Here is a 26,113-nt window from a genome sequence, read left to right on the forward strand (position 1 = left end):
TGTTTGAGCGGGCACCAGTAATGTCTCTCATTGAGAGACTTATTGTTACTGTTTTTGGCATATCCAATATGCACGGGTAGCTTGCCAGGCTCTGCCGTGTGGGTGCGATACTCTCGGTAGCTTGCTGGGCTCTCCGAGAGGGGCGGAGGAATGGAACACAGGTTGGCCGCGTGAAAGGCGAACGCCCAACCGCTGTGCTATCGCTCCAGCCCGTGATAGAGTCATCAGGACAAAAATTAAAGCAAAATTAATTTTGTTTTGTTCTGTTTGGGGGCCATATCTGGTGATGATCAGGGGTTACACTCAAGAATTGCTCCTGACTGGCTCAGGGGACTTTCAGGAGGTGCCAAGGATTGAACGTTGGGTCTGCCACGTTCAAGGCAAGGATCCTAACTGCTGTACTGTCACTCCGGCCCCTATAGTGAAATCCCTTGGCAGGATGGGCCTGACATGAGGAAAGGATATATAGAGGGGCCCTAAAGTCTGTGAAGTCCCTGACATCTGAGTGCTTAGCCCTGGCCTTGGACTCCTCATGTCAGGACATGGGGGATTCCAAAAAAGGAAGAGGCTCTGAGTTGTGAGCCTGTCGAAAGGATGGGGGGTGCCGTTGTGGTATCCCGAGGTTCTGGGGACTCTGCTCGCAGCCTCTCCTCCTGGATCACAGTCCAGCAGACCTTTCCTGAGTCAGGAGCCCACGTCTCTGCCCTTTGTCGTTTTGAGCTCTTAATGGGTTTGGCCCATCCTACGCGGTGCCAATCCCCACTAAGCACGTCCCCACTGCGGTGGGGAGTCTCAGGGCACACCAGGCAGGAACAAAGAGCTGCTCCATCACCCCCCACCTCCAGGCCAAGGAGACAGATCCTGACTTCCTTGGTCCTCATTTTCCATCTTCCAGTTAAGAAACGCAGCGGGCAGTGCTGAAGGCTGAGGGCAGAAGGATGGGCAGCGGTGCGAGCGCGGAGGACAAGGAGCTGGCCAAGAGGTCCAAGGAGCTGGAGCGGCGGTTGCAGGAGGACGCAGCCCAGGAAGCCAAGACAGTCAAGTTGCTGCTGCTGGGTGAGCACTGGGCAGGGGTCCTGAGTCCAGCACCAGCTCCTGCTTGTCCCCCAGCCTGGGGAGTGGGGCAGGGTTCTAGCATGGCCCCTGGGGAGGAGGACTGCAGGTCGTCTCCATTCCCCCCACCCCCACATCTAGTCTTAGGTGTGGAGATCAGAAGCTCATGGGCTGAGCCCCACATCCCAAGGAAAATTAGGGTGCCAGGACTGCTCTGGCATTGAGAGGGATCAGTGTGGCCCACCTGCATCCAAATCTCACCAAACCTGACACCTCCTTCCCTTGGGCTTGGTGACTGTGGTGATCCTGGGCACGTTGGCACTCTTCCACCAGAGATCCCGGATCTGAATGCAGAGATCAGAACTGGCCCTTCCTTCCACCCCCTCAGTGCCATGCAGTGCCGGGGGCAAGCCCAGTGGCCCGTGCTCACTACTGACTGCTTCTTGCTTTCAGTAAAATATTCTGTAAAACATGGGCCACGGCAATAGCTCAGTTGGTAGAGCACATGGCTGGCAAGCCCTGAGTTCAATCCCCTATACTTGTGTGGACCCCTGAGCACCACCAGACTAGACTCCTCTTAAAAAACTGGGGGTGAGGGGCTGGAGAAATAGCACAGCGGGTAGGGCATTTGTCTTGCACGCGGCCAACCTGGGTTCAATTTCCAACATCCCATAGGGTCCCCAAGCACTGCCAGGAGTAATTCCTGAGTGCATGAGCCAGGAGTAACCTCTGTACAACGCCGGGTGTGACCCAAAAAGAAAAAAAAAAAACTGGGGGTGAGAGGCATGAGAAGATGCCTGGAAGTTCCTGCTTTGTGTGCGGAAGTCCTGTGTTTCAGCACTGTCCCAAGCACCATCAGCAACCCCTTCCTCCCAAAAAAAGGTTTTTTTTTTTTTTTTTTTTTTGCAGGAAGCTACCCCCATCAGTGTTCAGGGCCTACTCCTGCCTCTATGCTCAGAAATCACTCTTGGCAGGCTCAGGGGACCTTATGAGATGCTGGAGATTGTATTCGGGTCAGCCAAGTGCAAGGCAAATGCCCTACCCACTGTACTATCACTCCAGCCCCAAAACATTTTTTAAAACTAGGGAGTCCTAAGAGGAGAGAGATGGAATCTTTACCTCCAGCAACTTTTGGGGGTGGTTTATGTCTCTCAAGTGGTGCCTCCTGGTGACTCTTAGTCACCCAACTTAGCATTCCAGTGCCAGGACTGAACAGTGCAGGGGATGGAACCAGGATTGGCAGCGTGCAAGGTCTGAGCCTTAACCCCTGTCCCATTTCTCCAGCCGCACTCTAGCAGCCTGGGTTTCTTTGAATCCCCTGACAGATGGAAGTAGATGGTCTGAGCTCCTAAGCAGATCACCGGTGTGTACTAGGAAAAGCTAAGCTCCTCATCCGGTTAGTCAGAGAACCCGCCCATGGCTGCAAATAGAACCAAGACTACAGAATTTCAAGCACTGCAGAAGGAGGCAAGGGGGTGCAGGGGTGGCTGCGAAGCAGAGGAATCCCAGGCGAGTGTCCCTCCTTTCCCCAGCGGGAGGGACACACAGGAAAGACATTGCACCCAGACCCAGGGAGCACAGGAGCCTGTGGACAGGGCAAGAAGGCACTGGGGCAGCTTTTAAACCTAAGCAGCTTCTTTCTCAATCTGGATAAGCAGCTCTAGGGACCAGGCAGCACCGGTGAGCTGGGAGGGCCGCAGGCATCAGGACAGGATGCCTGGGAGTGAGTCTGCAGGTGATAAAAGGCCTGGGATTTTCTTGGGGTGTGAGATTTGGGTTGGGGGTTATACCTGGCAGTGCTCAGGGTATGTTCCTGGCTCTGTGCTCAGGAATCTCTCCTAGTGGTATTTGGGGAAACTATACATGGTGCCAGGGATTAAACCACAGTTGGCCAGGTCAACGGAAGTACCTAAACCTCTAACCCCTGGTGAGTGGAGGGTCTTGAAGGAGGAAGATCAGAGTGTCAAGGAGAGTATTGGGATAGAAGCAACAGCAAGACAGTGAGAAAATCATATTTCAGTGACACGACAGCGTTCTCTCGGGTCCTGCCCCAAGACCACCCTCTGGGTACAAATGGATGTACCCAGAAAGGATGGCAGAGGACTTTCCCTGAGCAGAAGTCGCTGCTACTCCAGGACTACCTGGAGACGTCCCCTCACCTTCCCTCTGTTGCTGCAGTGTTGAGGGTGGCAAATAAGGTCTAGTGCTTGGACACACATGGCTGAGCCCGGGACTCACCTTTCACTGCAGGGCCAGGTGTTCCAGAAGGCACAGCTGTTGACACATGTGGACAGAAACAAGGACCCAATGCACAACCTAATGCTTGCGAGGCGGCTCTTTAAGCTACTGAGCCATCCCTGGGGCTGGGGAGACACTGTGGCTGGAACAGGGTAATGGAATGCTTCTGGTCTCCAGCAGGCAGGAGATGGGGTGAGGGGGACAAATGCACAAAACAATCCCCTGCCAGCAAGAATTCCCCAGCCCCCAGTGTTACTAGTATGGAGGGGGAGAAGCTCACTCTGAATCTAGACTGACTCACTGCCTCAAGGCTGACAGAAATGAAGGGCAGGGACCCACCTGCCCCTGTGGGTTCTTCTCCCCAGCCATGTCCAAGCCAGCACTGGCCGGGCTGTCTCAACCACCTGCTGGCAGCGGGCAGCTGTAGAGATGGGACCATGCGCATTTCTCCCTGCAGGTGCGGGGGAGTCCGGAAAGAGCACAATCGTCAAACAGATGAAGTGAGTAGGAACAAGGCCCCAGAGGATGGAGGGAGAGGGAGAAGGCGTGGGGCCAGGAGGAGGGAGGGGCCTCTTTGATGGTAAGGAAACCAGAAGTGAAGGCTCTAAAGGACCCTGTCCCCAATGGCCCTCATCTGCCTGCCTCTTGCCTCTCGCTCATTGCTCACCTTGGGACAGCAACCAGAAGAGAAACCAGGTTTTTTGGTTTTTTTTTTTGAGTTATATCCTGTGGTGCTCAGGGTGGCTCCTACAGAGCTCCAGGGACCAAACTCGGCCCCCTGCGTGCAGAGCCTGTACTCACCCCTGTTGAGATCTTTCTGGTTCAGACAATGGGTCTTGTATACGTTAAGTCCTTCCAGATTCCCTGGGCTCTAGTCTGGTTCCTCGGGGCCAGCTGGAGTCTGGTCTGCCCTCCCAGGATTATTCACCAGGAGGGCTACACGCCGGAAGAGTGCCTGGAGTACAAGTCCATCATCTATGGCAACGTGCTGCAGTCCATCCTGGCTATCATCCGGGCCATGGCCACGCTGGGCATCGACTATGCTGAGCCAAGCTGTGTGGTATGTGGCAACGGCTTATGGTGGGGGGGGGGGGTGGCAGGAAAAGCTGATGAGAAGTAGGCAACAGCCATGAGGGGACCGAAGTAATAGTACAGCGGGCAGGGCGTTTGCCTTGTATGCAACTGACCTGAGCTCATTCCCTGGCACCCCACAGAGTCCCCCCAGCAAGCCCTGCCAGGAGAGATTCCTAAATGCAGAACTGGGAATAAGATCAGAGCACTGCCAGGTGTGGTCCAAAAACAAAGCAAGTAAATCATGAGGAAAGGAGGGCCCAAGAGCTGAGAGCTTTGGATGCTCATTCCTGGGCAGGGTGGGGGAGTGGGGTGGGGGGTGGGGGGATGGGGAGGTACTGTCTGCACCATCAGTGTTTGCAAGATCTGCTCTTTCTTCTGCCTGATTGTTTACTTAGGGGGGCTGGCTCCACCGGACAGTACCCAGAGCTTACACCTGGCTCTGTGTTCAGGGATCAGTCCTGGAGGACCTTATGTGATGCTGGGATCAAACCGGGTCAGCTGTGTGCAAGGCAAACACCCTATGACTGTGCTATCGCTCTGGCTCCTTCTTTTATTATTTAAATGGCTCTGCTAGTCCTGCCACCTCCTTCCTCTCACTAAGGTTGTTGCAGTGAGCAGAGGTCTCTCACTCTGTCTGTCTCTGTCTGTCTCTTTCTCTCACTCACTCTCTCTCTCTCTCTCTCACACACACACATTCACACATACACACACACTCCTACACATGGACATACACACACATACACAAACACACACACTCACACATGCACACATGCACACACTCACACACTCCTACATATACATACAAATACACACATACACACACGCACACACATGCACACACACACAGTTTGTGGTGCTGGGTCACTTGCTTCTGTTGCTCACTGGGGGTGTGCTTGTTTATTTGTGGGTTCACTACAGTTGCACACTTGGGTACCGAGTCCCGAACTCTAGCTGTGTTGCTCACACAAACCTGAGCTACTCTCTGTTCAGGGCACGTGGATGACATCAGGGACTGAAACTGTGGCCTCATGCTTGCAAGGGAGGTGCCTTTTCTGCAGAGTCATGCCAGGTCTCCTGAGTTAACTTTTAGAAGCAAAAGCCCTAGCTTTTGTACTATGGGTCTAGAGTCATAGTACAGCATGTAGGGCAGTTGTGCAAACAGAGCTGACCTGGTTTTGATCTCCAGCATCCCATATGGTCCCCAGAGTCCTCCAGGAGTGATTCCTGAGCACAGAGTGAGGAGTGGGTCCTGAGTACCACTGGGTGTGGCCCAAACACCAGAAGAAAAAAGAAACCTACAGCATTAACCAGTTCCTAGATCCCAATCATTGGAAGGGCAAAGGGTTTGGGTTACTGTCTTCCTATCTTTGTCTATCTCATGGACAATGTGGCCTTTATCATTTTAAAAAACATGATGGGGTCATAGTCAGCAATGCCCAGGAAGCCACGTGGTGTTGGGACTGGGACTGAAGTTGGTCATTGCCCATGGAAGGCGTGTGCTCTGCCACTTGAACCATCAGGCCCCTGCAAAATAGTCATTGTTTGGGAACCACACCCTGTAGTGATCAGGGCTATTCTTGGCTCTGTGTTCAGGGGTGACTCCTGGAAGTGCTAGGGATTGATCCGGGTTGGGCTGCATGCAAGGCAAGCACCTCTATCCCGTTATGACTTCTCCAGACCTCAACACAGTCTTTAAGTCTCCAGTGTTCCCAGAGCCAAGGAACCCCATTTTGTGGTGCTACATTCTGGGGTGAAGAATGATATGGAGAAGTTCCACCTGGAACCTTAGCTCTCCTTGAGCCAAGCTGAAGGTGGCTCCATGGCCTTCCCCTGCCTCTCAGAAGAGCACCAAGAACCTGTGCTTGCATTAGGGTCTTGCTGGAGACCGCCTCAACTTCCAGCTGCAGTGACAATGGAAATTGTTTCCCTCTTGGCAGTATTCTCAGAATCCTCCAGGATGGCCACAATTCCTGTGTCACTCTCAGCCCGGTTTCTGCCTTTCAGGATGATGGGCGGCAGCTCAACAATCTGGCCGACTCCATTGAGGAGGGAACCATGCCCCCTGAGCTGGTGGAGGTCATCAGAAGGCTCTGGAAGGATGGTGGGGTGCAGGTCTGCTTTGACAGAGCAGCAGAGTACCAGCTCAATGATTCAGCATCCTAGTAAGTCTTGGAAGAGGGAAGGGATAGTGTAAGGCACACACAGGCCGGTCGGAGAATCACACCCAGTTGCAAATCTCAAATGGAGCACTCAAGAGCGGGCAGGACACTGTCCCCGTTTGCATCAGGCTCCTGAGGGTGGGAAGGTCATTCCCTTCAATATTTTATGATTCTGCCTGTAACACTGGGGCTCTGGGGTGTAGCTTGAAAAGGTCTAGAAGCTAATGATGCGCCCTCAGATGTTTGGCACTATTTATAGGAAATGGTGTGTTTCACAAACAAGAACAACTGAGAAGTATCAGTGTTATGAAGAAGGTGTATGTGATGGCATAGAGTTTCCATTAGTTTTATCACAGTGTTCACGACAGAGAAGTAATTCTATTATACAGTAGCAGAAATGGGTCTTTTTATGTGTATGCTTTTATTTTATCTCAAACTAGAAATATAGGGTAACCAAAGGGTAATAAAATGCCAGGGACCAAATAGCTGTACAGGGGATAAGACACATGCTTTGTCTGTGGCTGATCCTGGTTTGATCCCCAGCACCACATATGATTCCCTGAGCACCACCAGGAGTCATTCCTGAGTACAGAGCCAGAGTAAGCTTGGAGCACTGCCAGGTTTGGCCTCCAACCACCACCCCCTCAAAAGTAAACAAATGAAATGTCAGGGCCTACAGGCTGCAGCCCCAAGGACTGATTCGTCCTGTACACTGTTGGGTAAAGCCCGAGTGGTGCTCTGCCACGCTTGGAATTCAATGCTTTTAGTTTTTCCTTTTAATTTTTATGAATCACATTAAATTACAAAGTTACAAAGTAATTAAATAATGCGATTGAATTTCAGGCATTCAATATTCCAACACCAATCCCTTCCCCAGTGCCCACTTCCTCCCCTAATGTCCCCAGTTTCACCACCAGCCCCAACTTTTTTTTTCTTTTTTGAATCACTGTAAATTGAATTCAATGTCTTTAGACAGACACATTTGCCACAGTTCCTGCTTCTTCATAATGCCTCACTGAAACCTACAGATGACCCCATATCCTATGCAGGGGTACTCTGATTGGCAGCCCCCACCCCCATCCTCTGAGTCTGGCATGCATCCATGTTCAGAACCAGGAGTACATGGGCAGCCTTGCCCATGGTCCCCACCCTCAGACACACGGTTCAGACCTTCCCTTAGGGCTGATTTTCCAGCTGGTAACCCAGGTTTGACTCAAGCCACTAGATGAAAGGTAAGTCTTGGGGAAGGAGCGATAGTTCAGCAGGTAGGGAATTTGCCTTGTATGAGGCTGACCTAAGTTCAATCCCTGGCTCCCCATCTGGTCCCCTGAGCGCTGCCAATCTAAGGAGAGTGAGAAAGAAGGTTTTTCCCCTCGTTCATTTTCCCTTTCCCCTTGTCCTTGTTGCTACGATGACCAGGAGCTGCACATGTGGTTGTGTTACTTGCTAGGGGCTGCAGACTTGGGGAGGGGGTTGACAATTTTTATTGCAGTGCTTTGTATACTTGGTTGCACCAGAGAAGCCACACCTTGTTGTGGTACCAGGGATCACAAACATCAGTGCCACCAGGATTGAGCTCAGCACCTGGAGCAGTGCCAGGGATAGAGTTCAGTCTTGTGCCTGCAGGGCGCTGTGCTGCCCATAGTCTCTCCAGTCAGGGGTCAAAGCAGGAAGCACAGTGACTGCCAGGACAAACCAAAGGAGGCTGGTCAGGAATCAGAGAAAATCAACCTTATAAAGGTGGTTTTCCGAAGACAAGGGACACAGAGTTTACTAATCTATTTCAACCAGGTAGGTTTTACAAACCTGTAATGAGGCTGTTGATTATTACCCTTGGAATAGTGATTTACTAAGGGCCTAGGTATTTGCCTGGAGTATCAGCCCATTCATCTTGGTTAACTCGCACCACAAACTGTCAAGGGAGATAGTACTTTTTATTAATCTCACTTAGGATGAAAAACTGAGGTTCAACAGAGTTCATGAATTTGCTCAAAGTTATACAGATAAATGGCAAAAAGGCTGCATTAGATCGAGGTTTATTTGACCACACAATTAAGTAGTTTTCACAATTCACCACAATGCCTTCTGGGAAAGTGATTGCACACTCTTGACTTTATCCTTCATCTGTGAAATGCAATATGAAACTTGAAGACTCAGGGAGATCAATTAGAATACAAATGTGAGATCTCTGGACACAGAAGCCACTTGTGTTCATTTTCTTTTCCTTTCAGTCATCTCATTTCATGTTTGTATTCTGCCTTTTTTAAAAAAATGGAAATTGTCAAGTACATAGAAAAAAGAGAACAAAATCATGAGTGGCCTGGCTTTCCAGCTAGCAACTCAGGGCCACTCTTGTTTCATTTTACTTCCTTCCCCCACTGGATTCATTTGAAGCCAATTCTAGATATGTGGTTGCATCCGGAATTTTTTACTATATATTTCTAAAATATAAGAAATCTTACAAAATCACATCATTGCAGCTAAATCTGTAAGAATGCCTCAATGACATTAAATATCCAAGTCAGTGTTCAAATATTCTCAGTTATCTCAAATATTTTATACCCCCCTCCTCCAGTCCAAGATAGAAACAAGGTCGATGTAATACAGACTCAAGTTCCCTATCTCTTTTTGGTTTTGGTTTTTGGGGCACACAGGCTGTGCTCAGGGCTTATTCTTAGTTCAGTGCTCAGAGATCACTCCTGCTGGTGCTCAGGGGACCATATAGAGTGTCAGGGATTGAGCCCAGGCATCCCACTTGCTGTACTATTGCTTCAGCCTCTCGTTTCTCTTTTCACATACTCCTGCTGCTTCCCGTTGTGGTGCTGGGTAGGGACCAGTCCTACCTGGATGGTACCCAGGACCTCACATATACCAAGGCTGAACTCTGCCACTTGATTCCCATCCCCAGCCCTACTCTTGCTTCTTGATGAGACCTTTGATACCATTTAAGTTACTAAATCACATTCAAGGTAGGGGGGCTACCCCCTACCAAACAATACCCCCCTCCACCCACCCAAAGAAGCACAACAACAAAAACTCTTTTTTTTTGTTTTGTTTTTGGGTCACACCTGGCGATGCACAGGGGCTACTCCTGGCTCTGCACTCAGGAATTACTCCTGGTGGTGCTCAGGGGACCATATGGGATGCTGGGATTCGAACCCGGGTCAGCCGCGTGCAAGGCAAACGCCCTACCCGCTATGCTATCACTCTAGCCCCCCAAAACTCTTGTAGTCAGGAAAATCCCAAGGAAAAAAATGCTTGAAATGTTACAACCTTCCCTACATGTAAAGGGGTGTCCCTTAGCCCACTCCTCACTTCCTTCTATCAGCACAGATGAGGATCTGAAGGGATAGTCCTTGTCCAGTCTGTCCCCAAATTCACTGTATTAAAGGCCTTTCCCTTCCTGGACCTTGGTGTGATGGGGTGTGTGTTGGGGGTCACCCGTGTCTCTGGCCTTGCCCCAGCTACCTGAACCAACTAGACCGCATCACGGCCCCTGACTACCTCCCCAATGAGCAGGATGTGCTGCGCTCCAGAGTCAAGACCACGGGCATCATCGAGACCAAGTTTTCCGTGAAAGACTTAAACTTCAGGTCAGTCCATGGTTCCCTGGGGTCCCTGGGGTACACATACGACATCCCCACAAAGGGTCTGTGCATGTTTCGTGCCTTCATGAATACCCATCTGAATTATGTCCTTGTCTGCCCTCTCCACCCACCATCAACCCCAGCACCAGGCCAAGAAGCCATGCCCGTCCTTCCAGGGTAAGCACCTCAGTGGGTGGGGGCATCCCCGTGAGAGTGGCCACTTCTCCCCCCAGGATGTTTGATGTGGGAGGACAGCGGTCAGAGCGGAAGAAGTGGATCCACTGCTTTGAGGGGGTCACCTGCATCATCTTCTGTGCAGCCCTCAGTGCCTATGACATGGTACTGGTGGAGGATGATGAAGTGGTGAGTGACCTCTGCCACACAGCTCCCCACGAACCCGCTCCAAGTTTTCTCTGTCCACACCCCAACTCAGAAGCTGTCACTACCGCTAAAAGTCTCACCTGTTTCCTTCATGTGGCCTCCCCCGTCCTTCTGTTTGTCCCCCTAGTCTCATGCCATGATCCCCCATTTATGCTATTTCCACCTCTAGCCCCCTCGAAATATCTTGTGGGACATGTCTATTGGCGGAGAAATGCTCCTTGAGTCAGCCAATCAGCATCTCAGGCGAACAATTCTCCAGAAAGCTAGCATGCACTTTAGAGCTTCAGGTTTACTGAACATGATTTTGGATTCAGAGTAAGTATCTGCATTATTGCTTAGATTGCACAAAGCTCTAAAGGAGTGCAGTACGAAAGGGACTCGAAACTTTCTCAGCAATTAAACCTAGTCTGCCCATTGTGCTGCCTCTGGGAGGCTGGGGATGAAATGATGGGCCAAGAAAACAACACACACCATCAGGAATGTTACACAACACCTCAGAGTGTGAATTAACCTCACTGGGGAGCTTAAACAGGTACCATGAGGCGCCAGGGCCAAGAGACTGGCAAGTCAGGGTTCTCATGTGCCACTCAAGATGGCAGCTGGAGTTTTCTGGGGAAATCTCTGAAGCCTGATTTTTTTCAAGTAGAGTTCCACAGACAAGAGCTCTGCAAGATCTTGCTAAGTCCAGCCAGGAACCTTCTGAGTCTTAGATGCCAAAAACATGGAAAACTAGTATGTCCCATAAGCATCTGCTCCCTATTGGGAGCCGTTTTTGACGCAAAAATCTCCTGTCCAGCTCTTCCTTCTCCTTAGTAATTCAAATTCACATTGCATTGCTTAAAGAGTTTTATTGGGTCATACTCAGCTACACTTAGGGATCATTCCTGTTGGTGCTGAGGGGACCCCATTATGGAGTGCTTGGGATAAAATCTGGCTCAGTCACATCAGGCAAGTGCACTATTTCTCCAGGCCCTACTTTTTTTTTTTCAGTGGTTGTTTTGGGGGTCACACCTGGCAGCACTCATGAACTATTTCTGGTTCTATACTCAGAAGTAACTCCTGACAGCACTCAGGGGACTAGGTATGGTGCCAGAGATTTGAATGGGGAAGGTGGGATGCAAGGCATGTGCGTTAGTCCTCTAGGGTACCTTTTTTTTTTTTTAAGTGAAGCAAGATAGATTTTATTGAATTAAACTTATTGGGGAAGATGTAAGGAGAGAAAAAAATATATATGTTCAAGAGAGGGGTTTTTGAGGGGAAGAAGCAGACATAGAGCCAAGCAAGTAAGGTGTGTATTCGAGGGAGAAGAGACAGGCTGGCAGAAGCCCCTAGAGTACTACTAGTCATTTTGTCCTATGGGATCTACATTTTCCAGGATCCTTACTTTCTTTTTGTGTGTGTCATTTGTTTTTTGTTTGTTTCATTGGGGCCACACTCAGGGCTTATTCCTGGCTCTGCACTCAGGGATCCCTTCTTGTGGTGTTCAGGGGACCATATGGGGTGCTGGGAATTGAACTCAGGTGGGCGGCATCCAAGGCTAGTGCCTCCCCCTGTCCTATCGCTCCAGATCCAGGATCTTTTTTTTTTTTTGCTTTTTTGGGTCACACCTGGCGATGCAGAGGGGTTACTCCTGGCTCTGCACTCAGGAATTACCCCTGGCCGTGCTCAGGGGACCATATGGGATGCTGGGATTTGAACCTGGGACAGCCGCGTGCAAGCAAACGCCCTACCCGCTGTGCTATCTCTCCAGCCCCCAGGATCTTTTTTGTTGCTCTTGTTTGGGGCCACACTGGTGGTGCTTAGAGCCTCGGGTGGAATCTTCCATTTTCAACCCCAAAGCTTATGAGGTCTTAAGAGTTTTTCAGGAGGAGCAATGAGAAAAAGACTACTCATTAGACTGTACCTTCTTTATTAGATGAAAAGACACCAGAAGTCAGCCAACAACATACTTCCAGATACTAATATCCTGCTCCCTAGAAACAGGAAGGGATGAGGGATGGGGTACCTCTGGTGCTCCCACTAGAGCACTGCTCCTCACCTGGTCGGTGGTCATGAGAGGAGTCAAAGCAGTTCAAGTGTCATGGAGTGGCGCTGGGAGCCTCCAAGAATCCGTATTATGTTCCTGCCCAAACAGCAATCCCAAACTGCTAACAGGAGCCCTTCAAAGCCAGCTTGGAGGCATGAACAAGCACAAGCGAACCCAGGCCCAGGTTCAACCCTATATTTGCCGCCCTTGTAGCTGTCAAAGCTCTCACCTGTCTGGCTGCTGCTGGCAGGGACACCAGCCTGCATACATGATCTCACTGGACTTTCAGAGTAACTAGGGAAAAAAACTCAGAAACACTCCTAACTTCTTCCCTGTCTCAAAGCTCTGCTAGAAAGATTAGAGGAAGTCAGATCACTTTGGCACTCGCCACTGCACTAAACAAGAGCTCACTTCTATTCTTCTGAATCTGGAGTATTAGTCTCTCATGGAGAGCAAGGCCAGTGGGCAGGTACATGCCCGCAACAAGCTCAAACCAATGCTTCCTGTTCCCTCCGCTAGAATCGGATGCATGAATCTTTACACCTGTTCAATAGCATATGCAACCACAAGTTCTTTGCGGCGACTTCCATTGTCCTCTTTCTCAACAAGAAGGACCTCTTTGAGGAGAAGATCAAGAAAGTTCATCTCAGCATTTGTTTTCCTGAGTACGATGGTAAGTGTCAAGGGTTGCTGATAATGGGAACACACTCTTCGGAGTCACTGGTGATCTCATTTCCTCTAAAGAGGCATCAAAGATATTGCCTTTAGGGAGAAAGTTTGGTGTTGAGTTATAGACAAAAATTTATCCATCTCTGAACAGAGCAGTCCTTAGATTCAGTCATGCCCCTTTCTGTCCAAATGACAACATTGACCAGGAAAACCAGTGGTTGAGATGCAGAAATGCCTTGCCCTCAAGTGAGAAATTTCTGGGATGCTAGTATAAGGAATCCTCCCTACAAAATCAGGCCCCCAATTTATGCTCAGCTAACACTGGATAAACCAGTGCTATCAAATCAGATTTGATAACACTGATCAAATCAATCACCTAGAAAATAGGTGAGCAACTAAGAAGGGCTTCTTTATCCCACTTCACTATTTTTCTGGAAAACTAGGGAACAACTCTTATGAAGATGCGGGGAATTATGTCAAGAGTCAGTTCCTTGACCTCAACATGCGAAAAGATGTCAAAGAAATCTACAGTCACATGACTTGTGCTACAGACACACAGAACGTCAAATTTGTGTTTGATGCAGTTACAGATATTATCATCAAAGAAAACCTCAAGGACTGTGGACTCTTCTAATTTGCCCCATTTCTCAGGAATACGTTCAATAAGAAGGTTTGAAATCTGGGTGATTTCAAGCAGAAAATTGCAACTGCACTCACTGTAAAGAATGAATCCATTCTCCTTGGGAGCTAAGCAAGCATGACTGCTGCAGGGCCTCACACATTCTCAGTGGGTTAGTTTGTGACGCGTTAGGAGTGCAAAGGCTGGGGATGGAGAAAGTACAAAAGGTCAGGCAATTGCCTTGCATGCAGCCAACCTAGGTTTGGTCCCTGAGCAAAAAGTCAAGAGTCCGGAGCACTACCAAGTATGCCCCCCCAAACCAAAAAATAAATCCTCCCCCACAAAAAAGTGCAAAGTCAAGAGTCAGAACACCAAGGTTCCAGAACTACCTCTGCAGCTTACACACAAAAATGTTTAACACTTGATTATTCTGAGCCTCAATCCTTTAATCTATAAAATAAAAATATCTTCATAGGATTGTTCTGATCATCCCCAAACATTAACTGATGGGGAGGTGCATAAAAGCTGTGTGGTTAATGAATGAACAAAAAAAAAGAGTAAAACCAACATATAAAAGCTGCCATTTATTAAATTCATTACCTGATATTTAGTGAACTATTGCAAGCAAAGCAGTAAACTCTACAGTTTGCAAAAAATAAAAAAAATTCAATTACCACAACTCTTTTTATTAATCACTGCACTGTAACTGTCACTGTCATCCCATTGTTCATCAATTTGAGCGGACACCAGTAACGTCTCCATTCGTCCTAGCCCTGAGATTTTAGCAGCCTGTCCTTACTCATTTTTCCTAATGATTGGAGGCTCTTTTCAGGGTCACAGGAGACCTGTTATTGTTACTGTATTTGGCATATCAAACACGCCACGGGGAGCTTTCCAGGCTCTTCCTTGCAGACACGATACTCTTGGTAGCTTGCTGGGCTCTCTGAGAGGTGTGTGTGTGTGTGTGTGTGTGTGTGTGTGTGTGTGTGTATACATATATATAAAATTCATTACCTGGTATTTAGTGAACTAATGATTTTATCAAAAAATATATATATATTTTCCCTTATGGCGATTTGTCACATGGTTGCTCATGCATGAGGCTCGGTGTGAGCATGTGAAGGCAAAAATTAAATTCTTCAAAATTTGAATCAGTGGTCAAGAATTGTATAGTGGGTGCAGGAGAAAGTCTCTTCCTCAGACATGTTGAGCTATTCTTCAGGTATGATTTTTTGTTATAGTAAAACGTGACATTTAGTTTAGAAGTTTACTTTTTACTTAGTGGAGTTATTTGATAACTGTATACATATTTCTTGTAACCCCTTCACAAGGACGCCTGCCAGTCACGGAGCAAAATAGGAACAATGGCTTGGGGTCCACAAGAGTGATTTGGTTAAATGAACAATGCTTGATTCCTTTATGTAATCACTTTTTCGATCTCCTGTATCAATGTTTGCTTCACTGTCACTGTCATCCCGTTGCTCATGGATTTGTTCGAGCAAGGCACCAGTAACGCCTCTCATTGTGAGACTTGTTTTTACTGTTTTTGGCATATCCAATACGCCACGGGTAGCTTGCCAGCCTCTGTCGTGAGGGCTCTCTGAGAGGGGCGGAGGAATCGAACTCTGAGTGAAACTCCGCCTATTAGGGGTCGGCTGCGTGAAAGGCGAACGCCCTACCGCTGTGCTATTTATTGGGTGCCAGGACATGGGCCCAGTGAGTTAAGCTAATTTTGTGGGTGTTTGTGAAAATGACAGGTGTGGCAGGATGTGTTTTTTTCCTAATCAAAATCCCATGCTTCTGCTGAGGCTGCCGCTCTTGCCTAGGACAGCCTGCCAGCTGGTGTGAATTCACTCTTGCCAATTTTATTTGATATCTCCATGTCTCCTTTGATCATGACCCAAAACTTTGATCATGGCCACAAAAATATATGGGATGGTGGACCATTTTCCTTAACAGACCTGACTTAACTCAAACATTTGGATAGCAGGCTGAGATGTGGGTTTACTGTTTCTAAAGCACACCCAAATATAACAATTTTTAAAATTCTGATTTGGGGGCTATACCTGGCAGTGCTCGGGGATTACTCCTGGCTCTGTGCTTAAAGATCACTCCTAGCAGTGCTTGGGGGACCACATGCGATGCTGGAGATCAAACTGGAATCAGTCATATTTTGGAATGGGGGGGTGGTGTGGGCCACTCTCTGTGGTGCTGAGGGGTGGGAGACTATATGCAGTGCCAGGTGTTAAGTCTGGGCCTGGGGATCACATCAGGTTTGGCATGTGCATGCAAAGCACCTTATCCACTGTTCTCTGACTCCAAGATCCAGCCACATTTAAGGCAAGACTCTTACCTCCCCCCACCCCCCAACAAATGTCTCCAGCCCTCCACATTTTACTGAGGATATGTGTTTGTGTGTGGTGGTGTGTGTGTGTGTGGGGATGTTACCCAGTACTGCTCTAAGGCCACTCTCGGGCAACTAATGTTTATTAAGATTACCCCTTTATACCCCAGTAGCTGTTTCTCAGCAGTATAAAGTATTTTCTGAATAAACTTGGAGGACATCAACATACTCACACTTGGAATATTCATTTTATTGCTGCTAAGTCTCCTGTAGATTTTAGAACAAGTGGGACATTCTAACATTCTCATTTCCACTGCCATGGTTCAGAATAAACAAAAAAAGCAGCAGCTCTTCCCTTAGGCACTGAACATCTTTGCAGTTGGTTCCATGTGACACTTGGCTGAAAACAACATCTCCCTGACGAGGCCCAGCAAATTATTCCTTTGAAAAGCCTTTGAGGGGAAATGAATGCTTGTGTTTCTCCTGACAGGAGGTGGTGAAGTCAAGTATAGATTTAGCATTTACAACTACCAGTGAGGAAAAGCTCTTGGCACCCAAGATCTAGTATATAAAAGTAAGCATCAATTAAGATGAAAATCTGCTCCTTGCCAGAAACACACATTCACACTTAGGCTGCTACTGGCAATATTGATACTAGAGAGCCATATGAGCTGGAAATACAGTGAAGGAGAATCTGCAGCTGCTAAAATTGGACTCATTTAATAGTTATTCTGATTCCCTGAAAAGAAATCAACTCGGGAAAATTTCCAGAAAAATAGGAAACTACTCTTCCTACTGGAGACTTTAAAAAAAAAAAAAGTGAGACTTGCCACACTCAAGAGCTACTGAGGGACTCTCCTCAATGGCACGTGCTTAAATCATCACTAACTGGTTCACTCAATCCAACCAATAGGTCCCTCTGGCAGGCAAGTGAAACTCACAGACCTTTTAGCATATTCAAAAATGCTTAAAATCTAATTCCAAGAATGACAAAGGAAATCTTCACACTGACTGCAGCCTTGGGGGGAGGGGGGGCGGCGTACATCTGGCAGTACTTAAGGGATGGCTGAGTATATGTATAAAGTCCTAATTTAGCTACCTAGTAAAATTAGCCTATTTCGAAACCAAATTCTTGGTTTTTTTTTAATTGAATCACTGTGTATTACAAAGTTATTCATGATTCAGTTTTAATGTACAATGTTCCAACACCAATCCCTTCCCCGCGCCCCTTCTTTTGTTTTTTGGGCAACACTGGGCAATGCTTAGGGGTTATTCCTGGTTCTGCACTCAGGAATCACTACTGGCAGTGCTTGGGGGACCATCTGGGGTACAGGGGAACAAATCCAGGTTGGCTGTGTGTGAGGCATCTTATTCACAGTACTATCTCTTTGGCCCCTTCCCTGGTTATTTTTTAGTTTATTTCCAAACCATTTTCAAGTCATAGATGCATAGTAAAGTCATTTCTAAATAAAATACAAATGTCTCAAGATGAATGTGAAACTACCAAATATTAAGGAAAATACTTTCAATTTGTTAAAAATAGGATTCCCTGGAGTTGGGGGAATAAGCTCAGGGGCCTCTGCAGGGCACTGAGTAAGAGCTCTGGCACCGCATGGCCCTCCAAGACTCTAGGGTGGAGCCTACAAGGGCCCCAAGCACCATTGGGTGTGGCTCGAGACCCCTAACACAGAATTGCATCTCAGAACTCCAATAGTGAAGTATCGGGTCCGCGCAAAAAATAATGATCTGATTTCCCATGGTTTCTTGAGCATTGCTTGGGAGGTCTCCTCTCCACTCTCCAATAATTTCCTGTTTATATCCTTAGAGGCCAAACATCATTAAGTATTTCCTGTGTATTGTGTAATGCATTGGCGACAATACACAGAATGTAAACTAGGTTCTACTTCATAAAAATCTGGTGACTTTAAAAAATAAATAAAAGTGCGTAATGTACAAAGGACAGTCACGTTATTTCACTTGCATGAGGTATCTAAAGTGGTCAAATTTGGTGGCCAGAGCGATAACATACCAGGTAGGGCATTTACCTTGCATGCAGCTGACGCCAGTTCAATCCCCCCACACCCTATATGGTCCTCCAAGGACACCAGTGAGTTGAATAAGCATGAATAAGCCCTGAGGACCATTAGGTGTAGCCCAAACCCTACTCCCAAAATAAAGTGGTCAATTTTATATACAGAAAATGAATGATGGTTACCAGAGGGAAAAAAAAGAGGGAAAGGAGGTTACTGCTTAATGGGGTTTTAGTTTGGAAAGATTAGAGTTCTAGAGATGGTGGTTTGGGCTGTGCAACTTTGTGAATTATACTTTATACCACTATGTTCTGAAAAATTAAAATGGCAAATCTTTATGTCTGTTGCAATGAAAAAACAAAGGAACCATGCTATTGTTTTGGGAGTGTAATAAGGGTGTTAGCAGTACAAAATGAGTTTAATCCCCAGCATAATAAAAATTTATAGAAAGCATCACAAAAATGCAGTCTTTAAACAACATAGACATTCAGGAGTTCATACTCTCAACTTCTAAAAAATCCATGCAAAAGTGGAAATCGTACAATTTGTTGCAACATAGATGGACCTGAAGTATCATGCTGAGTCAGGTAAGTACAGGGACAGATGCAGAATGATCTTCCTCCTATGTGTGATATAAAGAAACACAGTAAGGAAACTGCCCCAAGGCAACAGAAACCAAGAACTGGTCTTTGGTAGGAAGCAGATCACTGTTAGGGATATGTGAGGCAGACAGGACAGCACTGGGGTGGGAGGATAGAAGACACTGGGACAATGGTGGAGGGAAGCTGATACTTTGAAAAATGAATGAATGAATGAATAAATAAATAAATCACAGGAGAATCTGCACTCGGGGATAACTCCTGGAAGGACCATAGGGGGTGCCAAGAATCAAACCCGGGTCAGCTGCATACAAGGCAAGCACCTTATCCACTGTACTATTGCTCTAGCCACTGCTTGAAATAATTTTCTTTTAAAGAAAATCCAGTTACACGTAACTCACATGATCCAAACCAGAATAGTCCCATCTCCTGGGTGGAAATCCCCAGTCCTGGGGCATGAGCCTTAAAACAAGTCCACAGGGCGCAGGCAGTGGGCACACTCCTCTACCCACACAGCCCCTGTCAGCTGCCTGCAGAGTTCAGTGTGGGCTGGACCACAAGTGTGCCAAAGCCTCTGGTGGTCCTGCTGGGCATAAATGTGATAACATTTCCTGAGACATGCTGCAGATCACATAAGAGGGTATTTTTGACTGTGGGCCAAGAAAAAGTACACACTGGCACAAGCATAAACTGAAAGGCAAAATAGACCTTGTCAGTCACCTTCATCAATTTCAGAGCAATTTATAGTAGGAGTAGTTTCAGGCCTTCAAAACAGTCAGGGATGGGCTGGAGCGATAGCACAGCAGGTAGGGCATTTGCCTTGCATGGGGCCAACCCGGGTTTGATTCCCAGCATCCCAAGCACCACCAGGAGTAATTCCTGAGTCCAGAGCCAGGAGTAACCCTTGTGCATCACTGGTTTGACCCAAAACCAAACAAACAAAAAAAACGAGTCATGGGCAAGTGATGTTGAGAAACACCAGCTATGGTCAACATGAGTGTGCATTAGAAGAGTTCTCTTTCATAATGCTGCATAATCTAGCATCAGAAAAAAAAAATTCAGGGTTGAAAAGAGAGCTCAATGGTCATTGAGAGGAGGGCATGAGTGCATGAGTCAATTCTCAGCACGTCCCTCAAGCCCCGCACATCTGGGCACAGTCAAAGTGGCCATCGAGTTCCACTGGAGTGGCCCCAAAACAAAACCAAAAGAATGCTTTGCAAAGCATTTCCAAATAACCCAGCCCCCAACCAGATTAAGGGCAGAACCTACAAGAGCTGGGAATGGCTAGAGCAGGTAATTTCTAGCATTGTTAGGCCTATTAGCACTTTCCTACAAATGTTTTCCTTAACAAAAATCCCAATGGGACATGTGAAGTGCTGGGCCATTGGATAAGAGCACTGTGGACAGATTAGCCAGGTTGTTCAAAATTTAATATTCCTGCTGTCAAAAGATCTACAACTTAGAAGCTGCAAATACACTGAGATGGCTGCACCTCCAATAGCATATCTGCTAATATTTTAAAGAAAAAACATCAGCACTGGGCCTGTAACTCAGTATTTGCTTACTTCCCTCAATCTTTTTCCTGATGAGCCGGAACTCCTAGTATAGAACCAGCCAACTCTAAGTGAATTTTGTACTATTTATTAACCAACTCTAAATGAATGAATACTCATTATCACATATACAGAATAGAATGTCAGAGTTTTTCTTATATTTGCCTGTCTAAAAGCACCAAAATGCTTGGAAACTCCAAGTTTCTTGTTCTGTCTGAATTTTTTATTCTGTTTGGTTTTGGTTCTTTGGCCACATCTGGCTCTGCACTCAAGGGTCACTAATGGCAGGGATTGGGAAACCATATGGAGTGCTGTGGATTGAACCCGATCAGAAAGCACCTTACCTGCTGTGCTATCGTTCTAGCCTCATCTTAATCTTGCTTAATACTAAAATGATGGTGTGGAGAGAGAGCTCTATAGACTGAGCACACACTCTGCATATGGAAGGCCTCCCTGACATCAATCACATAGTTCCCAGGGTATCACGATCACTGATAGGTTTTTGGAAACAGCAATTCAAATGATGTACAAAAAAACGGATTCTCAAAAAAGTCAACCTTTTTTCAACATCAGCTAGAATACTTTTCACTGACATTTGGTATGTGTATAAAGTTCTTTAGGTATAAAAGATGCTTCTCCTAAGCAAGTAATATGTAATTCAGTCATTCATTAGTGATTTTTGAGGTTTGTGTTCATCTTTGTCTCTAAATGTTGGCTCCAAAAGCACCAGAACCTTATGAAGTATTTTTTTACTTCTGTCTCAAGTTAGCCAGGGAATCTGAATGTTCATTTTGCACTCCAGATATATCTAAAGCGCTATGACATTTCCTGATACTTATCATGCCTGAGAGTATGTTAAGCCTGGTCTACACCTGGAATGTCAACGGAAGAATATTGAAGTATCCTGCCCCAGCTTGTTCTGAAATATGCTATTTCAGAACAGAGGCAGCTCATGAAAGGTTACAAGAAAATGGAGGGGTAGGGGCTTAAACAAAGACCTGGTTTGTGTATCATTTACCTCTTTTACCTCCAGAGGTTAATAACAAGATCGACTAGACTGCTAAAACAGCCCTGTTTTCTCTTGTGCTTTGTTGAAAGTTGTGTCTGGTCTAAGTCAAATCTCTGATATATACTGTGAAGCCTAAAGGAGAACACAAAAATCATCTAACAGCACTGGAAAACTGAGATTACTTTGTTCTTAAAGTACACATTACGAAAAAAAGATTTTGGAAATAACTGTGTATGGAGGGCTGGAAAGATAGCTCAATAGGTTGACTGCACGCTTTGTACAAGGTCCCAGAGAATCCACAGGAATGACCTCTAAGCAGAGTCAGGAATAGCTCCAAAGTATTGCTGGATTGGCCCCCAAACCAATCAAAGCCAAATTTTTGAGTGAAATTAATTTCACTCTCTAGGTAACTACCAATATAGTGAGAGTTCTACCAGCAGGAAACATATACTAAGCAAATGGATCACTGTATCACTATCATCCCATTGTTCATCGATTTACTCAAGCAGGCGCAAATAATGTCTCCATTCGAATAATGTCTCCATTCGTCCCAGCCCTGAGATTTTAGCAGCCTCTCCTTACTCGTTTTTCCCAACAATTGGAGGCTTTTTTCAGGATCAGGGGGGAATGAGACCTGTTATTGTTACTATATTTGGCAAATCAAATAGGCCACAGGGAGCTTGCCAGGCTCTTCTGTGCAAGAAAATGGGTAGAGATGAAATATTAGTCGAGGCAGGCAAGCGCTGTCCAAAGAAAGTCACAGCTACAAATTAGATGACAGAAACCTGGACGTAGAAAGTAAAGTGGGCAAATTAGAAGAACAATCAGTTATTTTTAAATATTCCAAAATGTGCACATACCTGACATTTAAAAGAATAAAAACACAAACTAGGCAAGAAAATCGTAATTTTTTTTAGTGTTGGGGCTAAAACACAAGGCAGGTAACCCAGTTATTTACATCCTGACCCAAGCAAACAATTTACTTATTTGTTGATTTTTTTTGAGCCATACCTGCTGGTGGTGCTCAGGGGACAATGTGGTGCTGGCACTTGAGTAAGAATTTGCTACATGCAAGGTGAGCCCTTCAACCCTCATACAATCTTCCTACCCCCACAAGTAAACAATTAAAATTGTTTTTATTTGGTTAATCTCTTCTTAGATTATAGCACCCATGAAAAACAACAATCCAGTTTAAATTACAATAAAGCAATAACACTCAATTAAAGATTTAGAACTTTAACTATCCAAAATGAAAATGTAATCTCAAAGTCTACTTATTAAGTTCTTGGAATTGTGGGTGCTGGAGAGATAAGACAGTGAATAAGCAGTCAACCAGACTCAATTCCCAGCATCCTCTGGGTATGAGGACACCACCAGGATTAAGTCCTGAGCATCACTGGGTGTGGTCCAAAACCCAAAAAACATGGTGGTGGTGGGGAACATTCCTGGAATTTTAAGTCAGGCAATGGTCCAAGTCCAATTTTATAAAGGAGAAAAAGGCCACTAAGAAGCAGATAACTTCCTCCTTTCAAACGGCCTAATGGCAGGCAATTTGTATAGCCCTAGATTTTAATGAAGTAGGAAAAGTCAACAAAATTAAGCTCCTGTTGTAGTCTTTCCTGCTAGTGTCTATTTCCTGTTCCTCATCCTCACTCATTAACCTTTCCTTTTCTTAGATGTGATTTCTTAGAAAGCCTGGCCATCTGAATTCTGAAACATGACACATTACATATCTCCAGAATTCTCCAAAGGACAGAAGGTGACTGTTAGTTTCTTCAACAACAAATAACAATTTTCTCAAGGCTAGTACGTATTGTGTTACCCTCCCACATTCTAGTTTGACTACAGGAAAAGTAGTCAAAAATTGGTTTTTGATTACTTTATTTCTAAATTCAAATTAGTGATTTTACAAGGCTGGTGATCAGAATCACCATTTAAAGATTCTCAATAGCTAGTCGACCTGGGAGGTGTCAATCTGAAACTGATCTCAAAGCACATTGATTGGCAAACCACTGAGTACTCAAGAAACGAATAAAATGAATACACATGTTGATAAGTACATGGATGATGAGGTAATGGCAATGATATTCATGTAAATATCGAACAAATATAAAGTGTAGAGGTAGGAAAATGGAGACTTTTCCCAGAGGGCTTAAAAAAATTGACAAAGGACTTAAAAAAAATTTCAAATATATAGGCATATTATTTAAAAATACAAAATGCATTTCAAAATAAAATGAATTTTTCTAGATTATGTTACTTTAGTTATCAACAATACCATCCCATTAGCCCAAGTTATGGGAAGAATACAATTAAAGAATCATGTCTCCAGTTTCCATTTCCAGATGATCCTATATTACAGAAGAATACAAGGAGATATTAAAAATAAACAAGAATTACCAACCCTATTTACATTGTGTGCATAAGTCAATCACCAATGGAAGATAGTACTTTTAGATCAAGTTTCCCCAAACCCAAAAAAAATGGTGCTAATATCTGCATCATTTCCAAACAGAATAAATTAAAATAAAAACACCAATAAAGGCACTGAAGGGCTGTAATTTGCTGAGTCAGCTTTGATGACCAACTTCTTGTAACTTTTAAAAACTCATGAAAAGTCACATGAAAAGATGAAAAGAATCCAATCCAAAAGGACTGGACTCCAAAAGGCACTGTTCAAAGCACCGAAGTAGAAAGCTCAAAATGTATTCTCTTTATTTGCCTTCCTCCTATGGACGATTCAGTATTTAATGACATTTGAGTACATTGTACAAAAGGATCTGCAGGCTAAGTGGGTATATGTAGCTCTGCACACAATCCAAATGTAAATCTGGAAAATGAGTTATAACTAAGCATCACTTATACAGATATGACATTAGACCCTCAGTGGGCCAAGATCGAACAACACTTATTACAGCAAAGGACTCGACTTTCAGGAAAGGCTTCGATCTAAACCCAATTTCAGACAAAAGGCCAAAGCACATTCAGCAGGAGCAAAACAGAAACAGAAGAAATTATTTCTAGAAAGGGTGTATTACAAACAGGAACAAACCTGGATTCTTTACTCACCATTTTAATACTGCTGCCAACTATAACATTAAAATCTGTACACACAACAAAGTGGAAAACTGTCCCCAAATGCAGTAATTCCGCCAAAAGAAGGTACTGACTAAGGATTAGTACAATTAACATGGCTACATTTAAAAAACGATGGCAAACAGGGACTTGGCACCACGTTCACAAAGTAAAAGCATGCACTGTTAATACACTTCAAATGTTCCCCAAAGGAAAGGCCATGGAAGATGGAAAACAAGGGTCATCTTTTACAAAATTCCCTATGATTGAGACAAACAAGCAAAAATCTAAGTGGTCAATTTAGTTAAGGTAGTAAGTAGCAGCAAAGTCACTGGTTCTACTTGGAAATAAGCAATTTGCATTTCTAATGGACAGCTGTCCAGGGTATAGCTGTATCCAAGAAGCTGACTTTATCATACAACATCAACATTTATGTACTAATTTGGTATCAGCATCAGTTTAACCAGTTTAACCTTCAATGGTAAGTTTAAAAAAATAGAGAGCTAGTATACTTCACACAAACCCTCCAAGATAAATACCATTTAGAAATCATGCCAACTGGTATTAATACCAGGACAGTAAGTGAATTTCATCCAAAAAAGCTGTAATTATAGTTCCAAGAACTGTAAAGAACTAAGTCTTGTGGAAACATTATATTCTGACCATACCAAGAGTTAAAAACAAAAAGTTCCTACTAAGAGGAACATTTTCAAGGTGATCTGGTCACATTATGTGCATAGTTAAGACTCTGTTTTAATAAAGGATTCTTTCACAAAGAAGTAAAATTTAGTAAAGTTATTCTTTTCTTGATTAAAAAAAAAACACCTAAAAATGAATTACTGGTGGCTGGACAAGAAGGGGAAAAATGACTAAGCTATATATTGAAGTTCTGGAATGCAGCACCTCAATTTCACATCTGCCTCAAACATTATGAAATCCAATAGATGACTCCCAATAGAATCGAACTTTATAGGTGTTCAAATTCCAATGTCTGATGTTAGCAACTCAAGTCAATTAAGAGTTCCCTAATAAAGAAGATTGTGCTAAAAAGTTCTAAGATTCTGCATGCCGCCGCCATTTCCTGGTCCCGTCCATGCTTGCAGCTGCCCCATGAGGACAACAAAGAAATCTGGCAACACTCCACACTGCAGTGACTAAAAAAAGAAGAACACTTCATTAGAAAAAGTTTATGAAATCAAGAGATATCACACAGCACTGAAGACAGATGATTTAAAGCTTTACCTTTTACTAAGATCAACACTCTTCAATAAAGTCCACATTCCTTCAAGTTGTTTTTAATGATGACATCTGTAACAGCATCAAAAACAAACTGCACATTCTTGGTGTCTGTGGCACAGGTGAAGTGGGTGTAGATCTCCTTGGTATCTTTTCTTCTATTCAGGTCTTCAAACTGGCACTGAATGTAAGCAGCTGCTTCTTCATATGTATTGGAACCTGAAAGATACCCAATATTTTTTGGTTCAAATTGTAATAGCTCATCTAAATTAGGCCATTACCATTTACTTACAGAGAGAGGGAATACGACCCAATAAATGGACAGACTTCTGTATTTCTAAAGTCAGTTTTTCTATAATAGATTTTTCAAGACCAGGCTAAATGTGAATAAGATTCTCTTCCCTCTCCTGCTTCGCTCCTCCCCCCTCCTTTCCCCTTCTCTTCCTCCCTCTCCCACTCCT

The 26,113-nt window shown here is 45.2% G+C and overlaps 2 protein-coding genes across 3 annotated transcripts in view; one reads left to right on the plus strand and one right to left on the minus strand.

Annotated features, from left to right (window-relative positions):
- The first annotated feature begins 938 nt into the window (after window positions 1–938).
- On the plus strand, window positions 939–23,888 carry GNAT2 (G protein subunit alpha transducin 2). Of its 2 annotated transcripts, none has more exons than XM_004620059.2 (8): window positions 939–1,056; window positions 3,749–3,791; window positions 4,210–4,351; window positions 6,370–6,527; window positions 9,989–10,117; window positions 10,345–10,474; window positions 13,038–13,191; window positions 13,631–23,888. In XM_004620059.2, the coding sequence occupies exons 1-8, from the start codon at window positions 939–941 to the stop codon at window positions 13,819–13,821; spliced, it is 1,065 nt and encodes a 354-aa protein (XP_004620116.1). In that variant the 3' UTR covers window positions 13,822–23,888. The 2 variants fall into 2 exon arrangements, with proteins under 2 accessions (XP_004620116.1, XP_004620117.1); XM_004620060.2 differs by having other exon boundaries at window positions 4,210–4,338; window positions 6,351–6,527.
- Window positions 23,889–25,228: 1,340 nt separating this feature from the next.
- GNAI3 (G protein subunit alpha i3) overlaps window positions 25,229–26,113 on the minus strand; it is a 39,737-nt gene continuing 38,852 nt past the window's right edge. The window contains exons 8-9 of the mRNA XM_004620058.2: window positions 25,659–25,871; window positions 25,229–25,570 (exon numbers count right to left, since the gene is read on the minus strand). Of these exons, the coding sequence (XP_004620115.1) occupies window positions 25,681–25,871 (191 nt within the window). The 3' untranslated portion in view covers window positions 25,229–25,570; window positions 25,659–25,680. The remainder of the gene's footprint in view (window positions 25,571–25,658; window positions 25,872–26,113) is intronic.

Source organism: Sorex araneus, chromosome 5, assembly GCF_027595985.1.
Source record: "Sorex araneus isolate mSorAra2 chromosome 5, mSorAra2.pri, whole genome shotgun sequence".
NCBI lineage: Eukaryota > Metazoa > Chordata > Mammalia > Eulipotyphla > Soricidae > Sorex > Sorex araneus.